Source organism: Emys orbicularis, chromosome 12 (genome assembly GCF_028017835.1).
Source record: "Emys orbicularis isolate rEmyOrb1 chromosome 12, rEmyOrb1.hap1, whole genome shotgun sequence".
Taxonomy (NCBI): domain Eukaryota; kingdom Metazoa; phylum Chordata; order Testudines; family Emydidae; genus Emys; species Emys orbicularis.
Window position 1 is genome coordinate 31791205 of NC_088694.1, and position 19267 is coordinate 31810471.

The following is a 19267-nucleotide window of genomic DNA, read 5'->3' on the forward strand; positions in this document are numbered from 1 at the left end:
CACACACAAATTGACTACAGAGTCCAAGCCTGGGATATTTTCAGCCACGCAAGATAAGTAGCAGAGTTGTTACTGGGAACTGCTCTGATATTCATCATGTAGAACAGCACAGCCAAATGGGATTACCACATTCTTAAGGCAACTCCAGAGAGTGAGCAGCTCCAGAATACAGACTGTTCCCAGCTTTCTTCTTGCAACAGGGATGGGGAAAAGATCCAGAGGATCCCACAAAACCTGCTGAGTTTGAGCAGCAGCCTGTGTCCATCTGCGAATGCTCACATCACAGCTCATCCACCACCCTCGGACTTTGCCACTGAAAAAGGAAGCTCCATGTGGACGAACCAAGCTTAAAAAATGCACAGGAGGGACGAGGGTTCGCCACTGAATTTTTAATGATTCTTGTAACAGAGGAGAGGCTGCTTCATTGGGTTCACATTTACAAACTGATTGGCAAAAAAGAAAACAATATCCAGTGTAATTTCTTAGCCTATTTTACAGCCCTGGCAAAAAGCGTTGATATAGACAGCAGCAAATATCTATCTGCTACACCGAGGGGCAAGGAAGAATTTGAATCATTGCCCACAATGTTGTTAGCTGCAGTTGACAACCCTGGGACAGGTGTGTATCTACAACCCAATGAAAGGGGATCCTGAGCCAGGCATGAGCAAACATTCCAGCTAATTTGGGGTGAGGATGTGACACCCTGAGCACTGTTTAACAATTTCAATTTCCCAGTGACCCAGGGCTGGCACCTGAACTGCACGGACCATTCAGGGTGGAAGCAGCTGCGTAAATTCAACACCCTCTTGTGGAAGCCAGAGGAGCTGACTTGCTTCCTAGCTCTGCAGCGGGGTGAGATTGGGAAGCAGCCCCTCCCTGCACCCTTTCTGGCACCCAGGACAGACTGATCTCTTGTGACCTGAGGAGCAGGGATTTCCTGACCCAGTAATACCAGCACCTCGCATCTGGTACAAGGAGAAGCACCTTGGCCCCTGGTTCTACAGGGCACAGGCCAAACTCTGGCTGAAGATCTTGCACCCCAGGGCTCCCTGACTCATCAACTTCATAAGCTACAAGTGTTCCGAGCTCCCTGTACGTGTCACACCGACTGTCTGAAACCTGTGCTCAGCCTTGAGCAGAGAGTAGCCTTTCAATGCATCTGCCAGCTGGAATTTAGCCCACTGCAGCTCTGGCTCACAAATGGTTTACAGTCAGGAGAAGGCTGGCTTGTGTTCGGCACCTACATGAGAAACACAGCTGGGACGAGGGGAATCTGCAGGCACAAGAGTGAATATGGCTTTGGATACCACTGGCGGGCGTAGTGCTGTACAAACAACCACAAGGCTCAGAGATCTGGCCCATAACAGGCCTGCCGCTGGGAGAGAAAATGCTTAAAAAAGCAAGTTGCAGCACTGGGCACCACGTAATTAGGAGTTACAGTCTGCGAAGGAATGTGTGACTGGCTGGAGGCCAAGGGGAAACCCACATGTTCCCATTAAGCAGCCTCAGAAAGACACCCCCTCCTCGCTGCGGCTCACCACACTCTCACTGGCCCAAAGTGAGCCCAGAGCATTTATGGCACTAACAAATACGGTCAGCCACAGCCTTTCGGAGACCACCCCAGCCAGCCAGCCTCCTCGCCAGCAAGGCTCTGAAACACACCAGCTGCTCTGGCTTGCTTTCCTGGTTTAAGGACTTACGCAGCATGCTGCCTTGGCGGTAACGGGGACGCAGTGAGCAGAATGCAGGGGTGACTCCTGGCACAGGGACATGGCAGACAGAGCATAGTGCTTGGTGTAGCAAGCCTGTAGCAAGCCCTCTCACGCCTCCTAGCACAACAGCACATGCTACCCTAGCGATCGCTTGTTACCAGTAAGCGTCCTCCCCACCCACTAGAGAGCGCATCGGTCTTCCAGCCTGGAGGAGCGGCGCTTGGTGCAAGTGGCAATCCGCCACCTTTCTAGCTCTTTGACACCCAGGCCAGTGAGCTGCTGCTCGTCATATACCAGCTGCAAAGACCTCCATGGCTATTCTGGCGGGACTGGCCAAACACAGAAGACCCCTGACATCTTTCACCTCATCTCAGGAGATGGAGAAGGGGTGGCCCTATGACCCCAGGGAGTCCCCCATACTTGGGGAGTCTCTCCTGGCTGTTCAAGCAGGATTAAGTCAGCACGAAACAGCCCTAGGGGGCCAGGTGTCTCTGCAGACACTGCCAGGCAGAGGGGAAGCAGACCGTGGGTTACCTGGGGTTGTTCCTGCAATGGAAACAGCCCTTATTGCCTCCTTTTGGCAGGGGCTGGAAGGGAAGGGACATGAGAGCCCCGCCCTGACCATGTCTCCTGAGCCCCAGTCACCCACCCTTTGCACTAAGGCACATCAAGAAGGGTGTCAGACCCACACTCCTAACCAGTTCCCTGGCAGAAGCCTCTGCTCCAGCTTGCAACCCTGATTTGGAGCGGCTGGTGCAGCAGCTTCCCCACTCCCAATGACATAGGAGCCACTGGGTGACAGCGCTAAGCCTGGCCCGACAGAGCCAGCACCACACTCCAGACTCCCTAGCACTGGCCAGCCACTCTGCCTGTGAGACCTGAGCCCTCCCACGCTCCCCCCGTTTACACTGATGCTGATGCGACAACAGGAAGGATGGTAGAAATCCTAGAGCCGGGAACCAGAGCCTGGAGCGGGCGTTCTGCACCCCCGTGCTGTCTCTGGTGACGAGTCGTGGGGGGGCCAGCCCTCGTGCTCTCCTCCCCGCAGCCCTGGGGGGCCAGACCCTCACACCACCCCTCTGATAAAGCTAGTTTCCAAGTGCACAATGAGCATGCGCAGGAAGGACATCTCCTTGCGGGTGTTCTCGAAGATGACCCGGGGGTCGTCGGACTGGCAGCGCAGGCAGTTCGGGGCCATCACCATGGCCAGGTTGTTCACATCCATCTTCGTCTTGCCCACATTAGATGGCTGAGCAAAGATCTGTGAGGTGAGAGGAGGAGATTCAGCCAGAACAATGGGGCAAGGGTGGGAAGCAGCCAGGCCCAGGGAACCAGGCCTCGCTCCGGGGATCAGCTGGAACACGAAGCTGCAGACAATGCTTCTCAACACAGAAATCCTGTAGCATGCACGTGGGGCCGGGGGCCGGGAGCCTCACTGGGGTCAGAGGACTTCACAGGACGATGCTTGGGAGGGACCAGCCCTGCTCCATGTCAAACCAGGCTGGGAATTAACACACTCTGCTCATGAAATAAGAGGCAAGACTCCCAGAGCCAAAGCCCCCAGCACACGGCTGGGGTGTGTGGGGGGCAGAGGGAGGGGTGCTCACCTGCAGGAAGTGGATGAGGTAACACAGGACCAGTCGGTTGAGCTCTGGCAGAAGCTGCACCACAGCCACGGCGGCGGCAGGGTTCTCGTAGTTGCTGATGCACTCTTTGTAGAACTGCTGGGGGATGACGGGCTCCTCCAGCTCCCGGTACCACAGCTTCAGCAGGGAGGCTGGGAGGGAAGGCAGAACGGGGGAGAGGGGCATGAAAACAGGCCAACACGTCTACCCCAGCCAGGACATGAGTCACACTCCGTAATCTCCTGCAGTTTGTCAGGACACAGCAGCACAACCAGACAAGATGCAGGCCGACCCTGGGTCATGCTGACAGACCGCAAGGGCGCTGCGGGCACAATGGAATGACTCGAGTGGGAATTTGCCCAGAGCTCCCCTGGGGGAAGTAACACAGGATCTTTGCTGCCCCAGTGTTTCCAACTCTTTTGATTTCATTGCGTCTCACGATATTTGATGTTCTTAAAGCCCCAGCTGCTGAGTCAGGAGCCGGCAGCAGAGCAGCTCTCACTTCAAATGAGTCTGGCCTCCTGGCTGCAGAGAACAGCTTGAACGTGTACCCAGGTATGGCCTAAGGGCTCAGCCAGCAGAAGGCCAAGAACCAGGACTCTGCACTGCTTACACTGAAGCCAGCCTCATGATTTGTGGGGCTGACAATATTGCTGACCACAAGGGAATTCTGATTTGATCTCTGACGCCTGCCCCTCAGTACACAGCTGACACCAGCCGAAGAACCGCCTCAGTTATTCTGTGGAGCAGAAAGTGCCACCTACTTGAGCAACTCAATGCTCACTGGCGTCTTTCATCCAAAATTATATCATGTGGTCGCCTGCAAAAGTAGGGACTGGAGTCAGGGACCCAGGAGTCCCTTCCTGTCCTATATTCCAAGGACCTGCCAGGCTCAGCCCTGCCTAGCTGCCGATCTCTGACAGGATCAGACCCTGAGGTGGTGTGGCTGGGGGCAGATTGTGCTTGGGTTTGGAAACTCAACCGGGTGTGACATTTGGGAGAAAAGCAGAAAGACAAGAATCAAAATGCTGCTCCTAAGGACAGCTGTATCTACAGTGCCTGAGTGCAGGGTCCTGCACCTGCCCGCCACCCAGCCGCATCTGCAGTGCCCGAATGCAGGGCCCTGCACCTGCCCGCCACCCAGCCGCGTCTGCAGTGCCCGAGTGCAGGGCCCTGCACCTGCCCACCACCCAGCTGCGTCTGCAGTGCCCGAGTGCAGGGTCCTGCGTCTGCCCACCACCCAGCTGCATCTCCTGTGTTCTCACACTGCCTCGGAAGCACACTGCACACGTTATTCTGGACTAGCCCATAGCTACATGGCTATCCAGTCCTCATACCTGGTATATTGGGATCACTGAGGTTGTTGGGGATCCTCCACTGATCCACCTGCAGTTTCAATGCGTTGACTTCATCAATGTCGCCAGGTATTCTGAAAGCAAACCCAGAAATACAGCAACTGGACTTTGAGTCCAAATGGACGGCAGAGCAAGCCACCTTGTCGGCGGAAGATAGCAGACATGGGTGTGAGACTGTCACTGGAAGGAGCCCTGCAGAGGTGAATTTGCAGGCTAGCAACACTCACAGAAACATTTACTCAGCAAGACTTTGCTGTTCCTTATCCAAGTCAACTTCAAATGGCCCTTCAGAAATCCCCCTGCCAGTCTCTCCCACTAGTTTCCTGATGCCACGCTTCCAGCAGTAGGTCAGTCTGATGGTACAGAGTAGGTCTGGGGGATGCAGTGATTCTGAAAGCTGCTTTCAGGCCAGGTCAGTATTTTAATGGGGTAATGGACATGTGGGACTCCACCACAGTTCTTAGCCATACCTTTCCAGAACTTCGCTTACAACCTCATTCAATCTCTCCTCTCTCACACGCTCACATGGGAGCTGAATTTGCAAAGTCCTACTCACCATCAAGACTGAAGCTTCCTATGTGCTGAACTAGTCTGCATGAGTTCACTGATTTGTAATCACATGTAATAGCAAGGGAGTATTTTACGTGGCCCTGCAATCTGCCTTTGCACAGAGGCTATTTAGGGAGATCCCATAGTTTGGTAATTACCAGTAACTGCTTTCAAATTGTTCATTACTTGCCATACCTGAGGGAGAAGCAATGATTAGGGCCACTGTGCTAAGGTCACTGCCAGATGCTTAGTTAAATGATATTAAAGTGCTGAGCATGGAAGCTACAGCTACCCCAGTGACTGGCCAGCGAAATCCCTCCTGGGGTTCAGGGTGCAAGGTCTCCTTGCAGGTCCCTGCCGTTACCTGCAGCAGTAACATGGAAACAGGAATACAAGCACCCAGCAGCTCCGCCCCTTCCCCAGGGATGTGCAAGTTCATCCATAGGGTGAGGCTGGCACCAGCTTCAGTCTGTCTACAGGATCTGTCTATTTAGGCTTTCCTGCAGAGCCCTTTCCTGTGGATTACACTGTCCAGTGGGACACAAGGATTATGGTGCTTTGCCGAACTTCAGCCCCAGAAGAATTCGCGGTTAGTACCGCGCTCCCTCTGCCAGGATTTTGTGTGGCTCAGGGCAGCGACACACGGCATCTCTAGACTCGGCTGGACAGAACACACCTTGCAGAGCCAGCACGATACCACCTCAGGCCCCTGCCAAGCCTCACTAATGATCTTTGCTAGCATGTCTGCCTGGCCATCCCAGGCTCTGCCTCACTCCCAGAGCTGTCCAACCACAATCACTTGATCAACTGAAAGCACAACACTGTGCCAGGCGCTCTTGAGATTCACCCACTGTCCCAAGCAGCTCAAATCATTCAGTGTGTGTCTGCAGAAGAAAACATCTCCTGTGATGCATGCTAAGGGACCAATGCCCCTTTGGGGGACTGCTAGCAGCATGTTCCTGAAACACATCCCCGTGAGCGGGGCTGATCCTGCTGGAATAGGGTTCTGCTGACTCACTGCTGCAGGCGGCTTGTTACCCCAGCTGCAGAGAAGAGAGGTCGGAGGAAGCCCCAGGCAGAGAGCCAGGGTTGGGACAGCTGGTGCAAGGGAACCATTATGGTGTGACAGCCAGGGGTTTAGACGGGTCTGTAGTACTTCAGACTTTCTGCTGATTGTGTGAGTGCGGTTTTGGGTGGGACAGGGACAGCTTCTGCTTGTACCCCTCATTCTGACTGGTCTGAAATGTGGATGGAGCCAGAGTTCTACTCAGTCAAATAGCCACCAACCCTAAAACTCACCTGAATATTCCTTCAGTCTGTTCTCCCCCCAGGGCCAGGACTTGCTGAGACAGCTGTATCTGTACCCAAGGCAGCTTGTTCCCCGGATACATGTCCTGCTGCCGTGACATGATTTCCTCCAGAGAGCTGCCGAACAGCGATGGCGTCACAATGGCACTTCTGGCGTGTGTTATCTCCTCTATCGTTGGTTTACGGAGGCCCTGAGGGCACAGAAAATATCTATGAACTCGTGCTGTAATGTCGCCCCAGCCACGTGCAGGCAGAGGCAGCGAGCAGTCCTAGGACATGCAGGCCATGGCTCACGTGGAAGATGACCAGATGGCCCCAGGGCCACGTGCTTACAGGAATCCTCACTGCAACAGAATCCCCGTTACGCAAAGGGCATGTGCAAGGACCAGGAGCTCGAACGCGTTAGGCCCCAGGAGAGCGGGGAGGCTGCCAGCTGTGGGTCGGAGAGATTTGGGGGCGGCTCTAGTGTTACTTTCTGGTTCTGTTGCCATGTTCTGATCTTTTCTATTTGGGAAATATTCCTGCTTTCCCTGCGTCCCTGCCAGGATCCTCAGTGTTGGGGCAGCAACAGGGATAAGCCCCGTTCTGGGGATGGGCTGTGAACAGGTGCTGCTGCAGGGCCAGCAGGGGGCACACATTCATTACAGCAGCTATTTCATTCTAATACCTCTTGGCAATGGAACATGGGAAAACAAACATTCCAAACGCAGAGGCGAATTCCAGGCAATCTCCATTTCCAGGGGATCTTTGTGTGTCCATCTTTCGACATGTAGAAGCCTGATTTTCAGAGGCACTGGGCACCTCCGAAAATCAGGCTCCAGCTGGCTCTAACTGGACACCCAAAACCTGTGGTTTCTGGAGAATGTTGACAAAGAAACTGACTTAATTTCACATTAGAGAGACAAGGTGGGTGAGGTAATATCTTTTACTGGCCCAACTTCTATTAATTTCACATGGCAAAGGGGGAAATCAAACCGCCTCTAGCCTACGCGGGGGCTGAAATGACCAACGGCACCATGCAGTCTGCAGAACAGCTGCAGCCCAGCAGAGCTCAGCTCTGCAAACAAGGTTGAGGAGGGGTAAAAGAATAGTTTGCAAACATCCCTCTGACTGCCTGGAGTGCCACGGACAGAGCTCCGGCTGGAGCTGTGCAGAACATGTACTGGTACATTTCCTGTCCTGCCGGGGGCTGGGCCCCTGCTACCACCCGACGGATGGGTCAGCTCCTCCCCCCTCTCCACGGAGCCCTCACTGTGCAGAGGCCCCCAGGGAAATGTGACAAAATCCATCCTCTCTGGGATCCATTCCTCAGGACAGGTGCTGCTGGAGGGCAGGCTGCATGACAAGCATGGCGCTCCGCAAAAGGAGGGGGGGAGAGCTGTTCCTGGCCCTCCCCCTTCCAGGAATGTTTAAAATAAGACCCACGCCTGCTTGCGGGGAAATGCAGCTGCCAGCCCCACATGAGCTGTCAGTGGTGAAGGGGGAGAGCATCCCCTCCCCCCCACGGGATGAGTGGTTCCTGCTCCACGCAGGGCCTGCTCCTCCCAGGGAAAGCTGAGTACTGTGTTTGCCACATGGGCCAGGAATATTCCCCTACAGGACCTGCCCACTGGGCCCCACGAGCACCCTGCACGCTCCCTGCTGGTAACACGCAGGCAGGGAGCTATCAGGGGAACAGAGTCTGGGAGTCAGGCCTCACCCACTGTGTGGCTGTGAATCCCCTCACCCCCGCAGCCCGGTTCCCACCTCTAACACAGGACAGGAGCCTGGGGACCTGAAGGAACCCATTAGTGTCTGGCGTGCTGGAGACCGCGGGTGCTGGAGAAGGCAACGTGAGATGTTAGAACAAAGCCTCCAGGGCACAGTAGGTGCCTCACCTTCTTGCCCCCAGTAACCGCCACCTTCTGCAGCTTCCGGTAACAGAACCTGGCGTACGTGCTGATGGCCAAACCTAGGGGAGAGAGAGACATGCCGGTCAGTCCCATGGCACCGCCAGACCCCCAGAGGAAAAATGCTGTCACCACAAATACTAGATGCTGGGGGTTCTCTTGGCAGGGTCCCTGGGCTCTGTCCCTCCCAAAGAGCTGGGCTCTGCACCCCAGGAAGGGCAGGACACACCTGAGTCTATGGGCTCTGAAAATGAACCTGTACGATTTGGGCAGGGTTTGCACTTGCAAAAACCCCCAACACCTCCCCCTACTTTCTCTGAGATACATGTCTGGAGGGGCACCGTTCCCTTACTGGACACCAAAATTAACGAGTCCTCCCTCAAGTGCTGCAGGTGTGTTGCAAGAGCCCTCTGCATTTCTTTTAACAGCTGCTCCTAGCTGGAATAACCTGTGGAGCAGTCTAGTGCCACTGCCCTGGGTTCAGCCCACTGCCCTGCACCCTCCTGGCCCCGCGAGCAGCACGGCAGTCCTAGCCTGCTGGCAATGCCATTAGAAGCCCAGTCCCCGGGGCTCGTGGTGCTCCGTGTTCCGGCTCAAAGCACCCAGATCTGAACCTTGCATCCCACCGCCGAGGGCTCCCAATGCTCCAAGCACTAATTGCCACCCCGCCGCACAGCTGCTTTGATCATCTGCACACACTATGTGCACCCAGGAGAGCACAAGTGTCTGGCTCCACGTCCCCTTCCACAGGCACCAGCCTAGCTGAGTCTGGCACACTCTGACCGTATGTGCACCCTGTCAAAGGAACGTCTGCAAACAGAGCTCATTCTCCAAGTGAGATGTAGGGTAAGCGCCCTGTGCATGTATCACTGGCAGGGCGCATGGAGCTGGCCAATGCAGAGGCTGGGCAGAGGGCCCTGCCCAAAGGAGAACAAAACTTTCCTTAGCCTGAGCCCTCGATTAAGAACAAGCATCATCTACATGCAGAGGGAGAGATCCCTTCCCTTGCCCCTGGTTCTTGCCTTCACGTCTCTTTTCACCAGGATAAAGAGCTGGGAACCCAACTCAGTCAACACATGCACTAACGACTCCGGTTTCATTATCGCTCACCCCTGGGAGCTGGCTCCGAGGCCTGAACCATGGAGCAGAGGGTTTGTTTACAGAAGGGGGTGTGGGCTAAAAATATATTTATACTGTCAACAGAAAAAAAGGAGCTATTTTGTAACTGGCTTCTCCTAACTCGTCTGCCTAACAAAGAATCACCCAGGGCATTTGGGGAAGACGATATTGTTTATTGATTAATTTAACCCAGGTAAGTTACATGATAGAAACATCAAAAGGATTTTTACTGTGTGAATCCTTAGAGCTGCATAAATACTGGACGGAATAAACCCCCCCCCCCGAGTATTCATTTGTTGTTTTAATCTGCTTCATGCCCCACTGATCTTTATTTTCTGCAAATATTCTAGTAAACAAACAAATTTTACTGGTGCAAAGACTCTCCAAATGTGAATTCTGAACTCAAACATTCACAGAAAGAGAATTGCAAAACTAGCAAACAACATGCAAACTGCAAATTGTGGATTTTGCATGTGAAGATGCAATTTGAAGTTCAAACTTTTATTGGTTAGCTACATAATTCATCCAGTCAGGTACAGAAACAATGGCTGACTCTTATGTAACCCAAATTTCATATGACCCAAAATTTCAAATATGAACTTCAAATTTCAAGTATGCACAAAGTACCATTTGCCAAAGACCAAGAATTATTCACTGGAGAAATGAGTGAATAATTTCAAACAGCAAATAAACGTGCAAGTGTTCACCATTTGCTCACAATCAACTCCCAAGCAGCGAGGTGAAATTCACAGAATGGCTCATTGGGTAGGCAGGATCCCCTGAGCACTAGTAACGAATGAAGCAGTGATTACAGTGCACTGAGCCAAGGAGCAAGGAGCAGATCCACCGGGGACAGACCAAGATGACTTGTCTTCTGGTTGTATGGAATGTGCCTCAAGGTGCCATAAGTGAAGAACCATCATTTCAAAAACTCAGTGTAATTTAGCAGCATCTGAGGGCTTGTCTACACTTATAAGGCTGCAGTGGCCAGCTGCACCGCTGTAGCACTTCAGTGAAGATGTTATCTACACAGACAGGCGGCCTTCTCCCATTGGTGCAGGCACTCCACTTCCCCAAGAGGTGGTAGCTCGGTCGACAGGAGAAGCCCTCCTGTTGACCTAGCTCCGCCTACACCGGGAGTTAGGGTGGTGTAACGTTGCTCAGGGGTGTGGATTTTCCATACCCCTAAGCAACTTAGGGTGTCTACACTACGAGGGTAGTTCGATTTCTCTTAAATTGAAAATGTAGAATCGATATTGCAAAGTCGAATGTGTGTGTCCACACTAAGGACAGTAATTCGACTTTCTGAGTCCACACTAACGGGGAAAGCGTCGACATTGGAAGCGGTGCACTGTGGGCAGCTATCCCACAGTTCCCGCAGTCCCCACTGCCCATTGGAATTCTGGGTCAAGCCGCCAATGCCTTCTGGGTAAAAAAAAAGGGTCGAGGGTGCATTTGGGTAATTGTCGTCATCCGTCCGTCACTACCGCCCTCCCTCCCTCCCTGAAAGCGCCGGCGGGAAATCAGTTCGCGCAATTTTCCGGTCAGTGCCAGCGCGGACGCCACAGCACTGCGAGCATGGATCCCGCTGCGACCATCGCTGCAGTTGTGGCCGTTGTCAACGCCTCGCAGGTTATCATCCACCTTTACCAGAGGCAGATGCAGATAAACCAGGCGAGGAGGCTACGGCACCGCGGTGAGGGCCTGAAGTCTGAGAGTAGCACAGGCCTGTCAGAAAGCACGGGACCCAGCGCCGAGGACATCACGGTGACAATGGGTCATGTGGATGTTGTGGATGTTGTGGAACGGCGATTCTGGGCACGGGAAACAAGCACGGACTGGTGGGACCGCATAGTGCTGCAGGTCTGGGACGAATCCCAGTGGCTGCGAAACTTTCGCATGCGGAAGGGGACTTTCCTTGAACTTTGTGAGTTGCTGTCCCCTGCCCTGAAGCGCAATGACACCCGGATGCGAGCAGCCCTGACTGTCCAGAAGCGAGTGGCCAAAGCCCTCTGGAAGCTTGCAACGCCGGACAGCTACCGGTCTGTCGCGAACCACTTTGGCGTGGGCAAATCTACCGTGGGGGTTGTTGTGATGCAAGTAGCCAACGCAATCGCTAAGGTACTGCTCTCAAAGGTAGTGACCCTGGGAAACGTGGAGGTCATCATAGATGGCTTCGCCGCGATGGGATTCCCAAACTGCGGTGGGGCTATAGATGGAACTCACATCCCTATCCTGGGACCGGAGCACCAGGCCAGCCAGTACATTAACAGAAAGGGATACTTTTCAATGGTGCTGCAAGCACTGGTGGACCATCGGGGATGTTTTACAAACATCAATGTCGGATGGCCGGGCAAGGTTCATGACGCTCGCGTCTTCAGGAACTCTGGTCTGTTTAGACGGCTGCAGGAAGGTATTTACTTCCCGGACCACAAAATAAGTCTTGGGGATGTGGAGATGCCTACAGTGATCCTTGGGGACCCAGCCTACCCGCTAATGCCCTGGCTCATGAAGCCCTATACTGGCGCCCTGGACACTGAAAAAGAACTGTTCAACTACCGGCTGAGCAAGTGCAGAATGGTGGTGGAGTGTGCTTTTGGCCGTCTCAAGGGGAGATGGAGAAGCTTACTGACTCGCTGTGATCTCAGCGAAACCAATATCCCCATTGTTATAGCAGCTTGCTGTGTGCTCCACAATCTCTGTGAGAGCAAGGAGGAGACCTTTATGGCGGGGTGGGAGGTTGAGGCAAATAGCCTGGCATCTGATTACGCCCAGCCAGACAGCCGGGCGATTAGAAGAGCCCAGCGGGACGCGCTGTGCATCTGGGAGGCTTTGAAAGCTAGGTTCCACAGTGAGCAGGGTAACCAGTGACTTTTAAGTTTCTGTACAGAGAAGCTGAACCTATCACACCTATCACATGCGCACAAGCACCGCACCTATCACATGCGCATTCAGGACAAGGTCGAATTTTCGGACCTCGCCTTCAGTGCCTGGGGTCTTGCACTGCCAATCTGGGAAGCGGGGCAGGACACCGGAATTTCTGTAGCAGGCAGACATGGTAAGCCGTAGACTTGTGGCTGCTTAAAACTTTAGTAGTACCACTGGCCTCCTTTCACATTGAAAGCAATGCCAGTCTCTGCTGCCAGCAATCGGCTAAGCATGAACTCTGGCCCTGTCCCACCCCCTCGCGGATGTCCCAGGGAAAGATCCCTGTATGCTGCCCCTCTCCCGCCTCCACCGCGTGGCTGTAAACCAGCGGTTACAGTTCTGTAAAGGAACTTGCAAGCAGTCCCAATACTAACAGTCCCCTACCTAATTCAAAGCAGGTCATCATGAGCGACATAACAATAATGAGGATCTCGGACAGCGATAAGGAAAGGATGCTTCGGGAAAGCCTGCAAAGACCAGGGCCCTATGCCGCCATGGTGAGCAAGGCAATGATCCCGGAGTACTTGAGGATCTCCTGGCGCGGGAACGTCTCCTACTTCGGAGGACCCACATAGGCCGCTCTCCCCAGGAACCTGATGAACAGGCTTTCCCATTACCTCCAGGAGAGCTTCCTCGAGATGTCCGTGGAGGATTTCAGCTCTATCCCTGGACATATAGACCGCATTTTAATATAGCTGCAGTGGCAGGGACTAAAGAGTGGAGCAGCTTGGGCAGCAGAATCATGCACAACCGGACACTGTTAGATTTTTTTAAAATAGTTGGAACTGAATACTTAAGCGCCCAGGGTAAAGAAATCATGAAGAACACATTGTTCTTATTCTTAATATTCCAGTTTTGTTAAAAATAAATGTTTAGATGTTTAAAACACTTACTGCTTGATCCTTCCCCTGAATCTGTGTCCGGGTTAAATGCTGGGGAGGGTTGGTAGGGGATCTCTGTAAGGGTGATGAAGAGCTCCTGGCTGTCGGGGAAATCAGCTTGGTAAGCGCTGTCGACTGCCTCGTCCTCCTCATCTCCTTCCTCATCTTCCCCGTCCGCTAACATGTCCGAGGAACCGGCCGTGGACAATATCCCATCCTCAGAGTCCACGGTCAGTGGTGGGGTAGTGGTGGCGGCCGCACCTAGGATGGAATGCAGTGCCTCGTAGAAACGGGATGTGTGGGGCTGGGATCCGGATCGTCCGTTTGCCTCTTTGGTCTTCTGGTAGCCTTGTCTCAGCTCCTTGATTTTCACGTGGCACTGCGTTGCATCCCGGCTGTATCCTCTCTCTGCCATGGCTTTAGAGATCTTCTCATAGATCTTTGCGTTCCGTCTTTTGGAGCGCAGCTCGGAAAGCACGGACTCATCGCCCCACACAGCGATCAGATCCAAGACTTCCCGATCAGTCCATGCTGGGGCCCTCTTTCTATTCTGGGATTGCACGGCCATCTCTGCTGGAGAGCTCTGCATCGTTGCCAGTGCTGCTGAGCTTGCCACGATGTCCAAACAGGAAATGAGATTCAAACTGGCCAGACAGGAAAAGGAATTCAAATTTTCCCGGGGCTTTTCCTGTGTGGCTGGTCAGAGCATCCGAGCTCGGACTGCTGTCCAGAGCGTCAACAGAGTGGTGCACTGTGGGATAGCTCCCGGAGCTATTACCGTCGATTTCCATCCACACCTAGCCTAATTCGATATGGCCATGTCGAATTTAGCGCTACTCCCCTCGTTGGGGAGGAGTACAGAAGTCGAATTTAAGAGACCTCTATGTCGAACTAAATAGCCTCGTGGTGTGGACGGGTGCAGGGTTAATTCGATGTAACGGCGCTAAATTCGACATAAACGCCTAGTGTAGACCAGGCCTTAGTTATACTGACATAAGGTCCTAGTGTAGATCAAGCCTTAGACATGAAGGCCTCCTGCAAGCTTCCTATCAATGTTAGGATTTCATTGGTTAAAGACTGGAAGGGAAACCTTCGTATGTTTACTTGAAATCGGAGGCCTCTGGATCTTAGACTTTCTGCCTTACTTGATGTAACAGGCACTAGTCTTGTATGCTGGGACTTTCAATCCTGCAAAAGGAGCTGATGGGCATAGGCTGCAGGACTGGGCTCATGGAGGTACAGGTACAAATGTTTATTATAGAAATAAAACAGGCTGATAAACCATAGGGCAGGAGCAAAGCCAGAAACTCAGCTGTAACACAACCACCAACCCAAGTCTCTCAGTGTGGGCAATAAGATGAACTGGAGCTTTGAGCAGCAGCTGCCCACAGATGAGAAGGTTACTTGCCTGTAACTGGACGCTCTTCAAGATGTGGGGTCCCTCGATGTATTCCAGACGTGGGGGCACATGCGCGCCATGTGCCTGAGTCTGGAGGTATTTCTTAGCAGTGTCCATTGACCCACATGGATGCAGAGCACCTCCTCGTGCTTCCAGATGAGGGCATCAGCGGTAGTGCGGGTCGACACCTCTCCAGTCTCCCTCTGACCATTCTGGAATCCAGTTCAAAGCAGAAGGGAAGGAGGGTGGGAAGTGGAATATAGTTAGGGCCCACACATCTCAAAGAACCTCCAGTTACAGGTGAGGAACCTCTTCCTCGAGTGCTGATCTCTACGTGTATTCCACGAGTGGGTGACTCACAAGCAGTGATCAGCACGGAGGTGGGTGCGACAATGCCAATGGAAGTGCAATCTGCAGTACGGCCTGGCCCACGGCAGCATCTGTAGCTACCGTTTGTGCAATGGCATAACGTGTCACGAACTGTGTGGACTGAGTGCCACATAGCCGCGCGGCAGATGTCTTCCCAAGGCACGTCTGCCAGTGAGGCCGACCTGGTGGCTGGCGCTCACACAGAGTGCACCGTGACTTTATCAGGCGAGGCTACTTTTGATTGGTTGTAGCATTCGCAGACGCACCCGAGACCCATTTGGAGATTTGTTGGGACAAGACGGCTTGACCCTTGGACCGTTCGGAGATAGCCACATATAGCTTCATCGATGTGTCGAGTCCTGTGTAGGTAGAATGGCAGTGCATGGCGGACGTCGAGGGAGTGCAAGGCTCTGTCAGCAGGGGAGGCATGTGGTTTGGGATGGAAAACCGGCAGGTGGATGCACTGATTGAGGTGGAACTCCGACACTACTTTTGGAAGGAATTTAGGGTGCAGCTGTAAGGACCCCTTGTCCTTGTGGAATATCACGTAGGGGGGATCTGCCATCATGGCTGCTAGGTCACTGACCTGTCTGGCTGAGGTAATGGCTACCAAGAATGTCACTTTCATTGAGAGGTGGGAGAGGGAGCATGCTGCCAGCGGCTCAGAGGGTGGTTTCGTGAGGGCGGAGAGAACGAGATTAAGGTCCTGCGGGGTGTGGGCTTGAGTACTGGTGGAAAGATGTTGCATAAACCCTTCATGAAGTGGACGGTGATGGAGTGCGAAAACACCGCGGTGCTGTCCACAGGAGGGAGAAAGACATTGAGTGCTGCCAGGTGCACCAGTACAAAACTGAGGGCTAGGCTCAACAACTTGAGGGTGAGGAGGTGGTCAAGGACGACTGGAATAGACACCATGCTCAGTGAGCGGTGGTGGCGGTGAGCCCATACTGTGAAACGTTTCCATTTAGCTCGGTAGCAGGCTCTGATGGATTATCTCCTGCTTTGGGTATGGATTTCTCGCACCGGGGTAGATCTTTGACGCCCATCCAAACATCAGGCTGTGAGGTGAAGAGGGTCCAGACTGGGTTGACAGAGCCTCCCCCGATCTCGTGTGAGGAGATCTGGGAGTGTGCGGAGGCAGAGCAGTGTGCAGACAGAAAGTCTAAGGAGGTCCATGAACCAGAACTGACAGGGCCAGAACAGGGTTATGAGTAGGATGGTGGCACTGTCCCGGCAAATCTTGCGTAGCACCCATGGCAGGAGGAGAATAGGGGTAAAGGCATAGCAGAGAAGGAGAGGAGGAAAGCATCACCCTGAGAGCCCTTCCCTATCGCTCCCCTGGAACAATAGTGGGGCAGCTTTCGGTTTTTGGGAGTAGCAAAGAGGTCCCAATGGAGGGTGCCCTATGTTGCGAAGAGGTGCCAGAGCGTGGCATTGTGTAACTCCCACTCCTGATTGAGCTAGAGAGTCCCACTGAGTGCGTTGGCCAGGGAATTCTGGGTGCCCGGTATCTACGCGGCTTGAAGCGTCATGTGGTTCTGGATGCACCCGTTCTAAAGCTGGACTGACTCCGTGCAGAGGGAAGGAGACTTGGCGCCGCCCTGCTTGTTGAGGTACACCACTGCCACGATGTTGTCAGAGAGCTACTGAACGCGGAGGGTCTGAATGAGCATGAGGAAGGCCTGGCATGCTAAACGGACTGCCTGCAGTTCTAGCACGTTTATGTGCTGTCTTCCTCTGGCATCCATACCCCTGGAGCTGCGTGGTGGTCTAAGTGGGCTCCCCAACCCCCAGGGGAGGGGTGTGTCATGATAGTGGCCTGTGGTGTGGGAGTGGTGAAGGGGGTGCCGATCATGATCTTGGAAGGACTGGACCACCATGAGAGGGAGGACAGCATGGCCCAGGGAACGGTGAAGACAACGTAGATGGAAATGTGTGTGTAGTGTCACCTAGGAGCAGGCTGCCATATGTCCAAGGAGGGAGTGGCGGACCATGGCGGCCATGTGAACAACCAGGGAGCTGTGGTTTGGATGGGTAAAAAAATCAGCCCCTTTAGCAGGCACTAAATGTCTCCTCTCTGCCCACTTAAGTATGGGGGCACAGGGGGCAGGGGCATACCACAGTGCTCGCGCCGGTTGGAGGATGGCCTCATGGATAGGTAGGGCTACTCGAGAAGACCCCTGGTTTTGGAGTATATCCAGGAGTTGATGGTGTGGGTCCTGAACCTACTCCAATGGGATGTCCAGGTCTGCCACTACCCTCTGGATCAAGTCCTGGTATTAGCAATGGTCGTCCAGCAGAGAGAGCAGGAGAGGGATGGTCACCTCATCCGGCGAGGAGGATACTCCAGCAGGGACCAGAGGAGCCGGCGGAAACAGTTGGATGTCTCCCTCCTCTTTATGCACCGACAGCGCTGGTGGGTGAGTGGAGGAGGACCAGTAGGATGCCTGAGATGGTGCCTGGCATCTGTGGTAGGCATCCCAGGGTCCCCAGTACGGCCAAAAGGAAGCGTCCCTTGGATGTGGTGGGCCCCACAGGAAGCGGTACCAGGCCTCCGTTTTCAGGTCGTATGCTGGAGGGTAGGGCAGTCTGGGCCATACATCCAGACTCCAGTGTGATGTCGGAGAGAACGAAGATTCTGGCTCCAAGAACTCCTTGGACTCTGAAGATGGTTCTGGGAAGGTGTGTGGGGGGGACCGTCAATACCGGAGGGCTGTGGTGTGGCACAGGGACGGGCTTCTCCGGCAGCAGTAGAAAAGATTTGTCCTCTGGAGTTGGAATGTTGTGGATGAGCCGGACAGAAGGAGAGATTGTGGGTAGGGAAGGATCAACTCTTCTGTCCACAGAAATGGCTCCGAGCATCCAGAGGTGCACAGTGTGTCTGTGGAGATGCCAGGGGGGTGAGGATGATGGTGTCTGTGGAGCCAGCCTGTCTGGTAGGCGCATGAGCACTGGTGGAACAGTCAGCACATGTGCCGATGAGCATTCCGAATGCCTGGGTGCCAAGGTTGCCATCAGTACTGTCGGACCCAGTTTGTGCCTGGCCTTACCCTTCACATGGGGAATCTTGGGCGCCGGTCCGGCTGCATCCCCATGTGACATCTCCCCTGACGTGGCACGGCTCGGGGAGGAAACGTGCTGGGAGCAGTCTGGGACGGGGATCTGCTCTTGTGCCTGGCAGAGTGTTTTTTACTCTCATCCAGGACTTGGCCTTGCTCTTTAGTACTGCCAGTTCCGGGCCCTGCACGGTGCGCGGAGGGGCTCCCACTGCCAGTGATGGCTGCTGTACAGGTTGGGTCTCCTGGGCCTGGATCTGAGTACGTCCTCGGTCTCATGGCTTCCTCCATCAGGTATTTACAGAGGTGGAGTTCACATGCTTCCTGGGTGCGGGTCAGGAAGGACTTGCAAATGCAGCAGCGAGCCGCGACGTGTGCTTCGCCAAGGCAGTAGAGATATTGCTGATGCTTGTCGCTCACAGAGAAGGAGCACGGGTAGGAAACACCGTTTTGAAGCCTGGAATCTGGGGCATTGTCCCCAGAGGGGGGAGATGGTCCCTGAACAAGGAAAGAAAACTACCCTAGCTAACGAAACTAGAGAAACTATATAAAACTATTTATGACAAAGCAAAAGTGAGTCACTCTCTTAGAAAGTTCGCAGTGCAAAGGAACAGGAGGTTCTGACTCAGGCCATGTGGCAGTCAGAGGGAACTGGAGAGGTGTCGACTCGCACTACCGATTATGCCCTCGGCTGGGAGTGCAAAGAGACAGTACGCACGTGCGGGTCAATGGACACTGCTAAGAAACACTTCCGGACACAGGCGCATGGTGCGCATGTGCACACCCATGTGGAACACATATAGAGACCAGCACTCGAAGAGGAAGAAGGGACTGTAGATTCTCAAGAATGGGACGTCAGCAGGATATCTCAGAACTGCCAGCAGTTCCCGGCTCGCTGATCTCAGCTGCCATGATGGGTCAGAAGAAAGGGGATCCCTCAAGCAGACCCACCACTATAAGCAATGGAAAGGTCATAATGAATCTCCAGGTAGAGCTGAGCGAATGATGGATTTTTCAGTGTGGGGGATAAACGAACCTCCCCCCCCACACACACACCCCAATCTGGCTCAACTGGAA

General features: G+C 53.8%; 1 protein-coding gene across 1 annotated transcript in view; it reads right to left on the reverse strand.

The window, feature by feature from the left end:
- Positions 1–2778: 2778 nt before the first annotated feature.
- Positions 2779–19267, reverse strand: part of LOC135886963 (rho GTPase-activating protein 39-like) — a 141162-nt gene continuing 124673 nt past the window's right edge. The window contains exons 7-11 of the mRNA XM_065414745.1: positions 8427–8500; positions 6541–6740; positions 4675–4766; positions 3320–3489; positions 2779–2973 (exon numbers count right to left, since the gene is read on the reverse strand). Of these exons, the coding sequence (XP_065270817.1) occupies positions 2779–2973; positions 3320–3489; positions 4675–4766; positions 6541–6740; positions 8427–8500 (731 nt within the window). The remainder of the gene's footprint in view (positions 2974–3319; positions 3490–4674; positions 4767–6540; positions 6741–8426; positions 8501–19267) is intronic.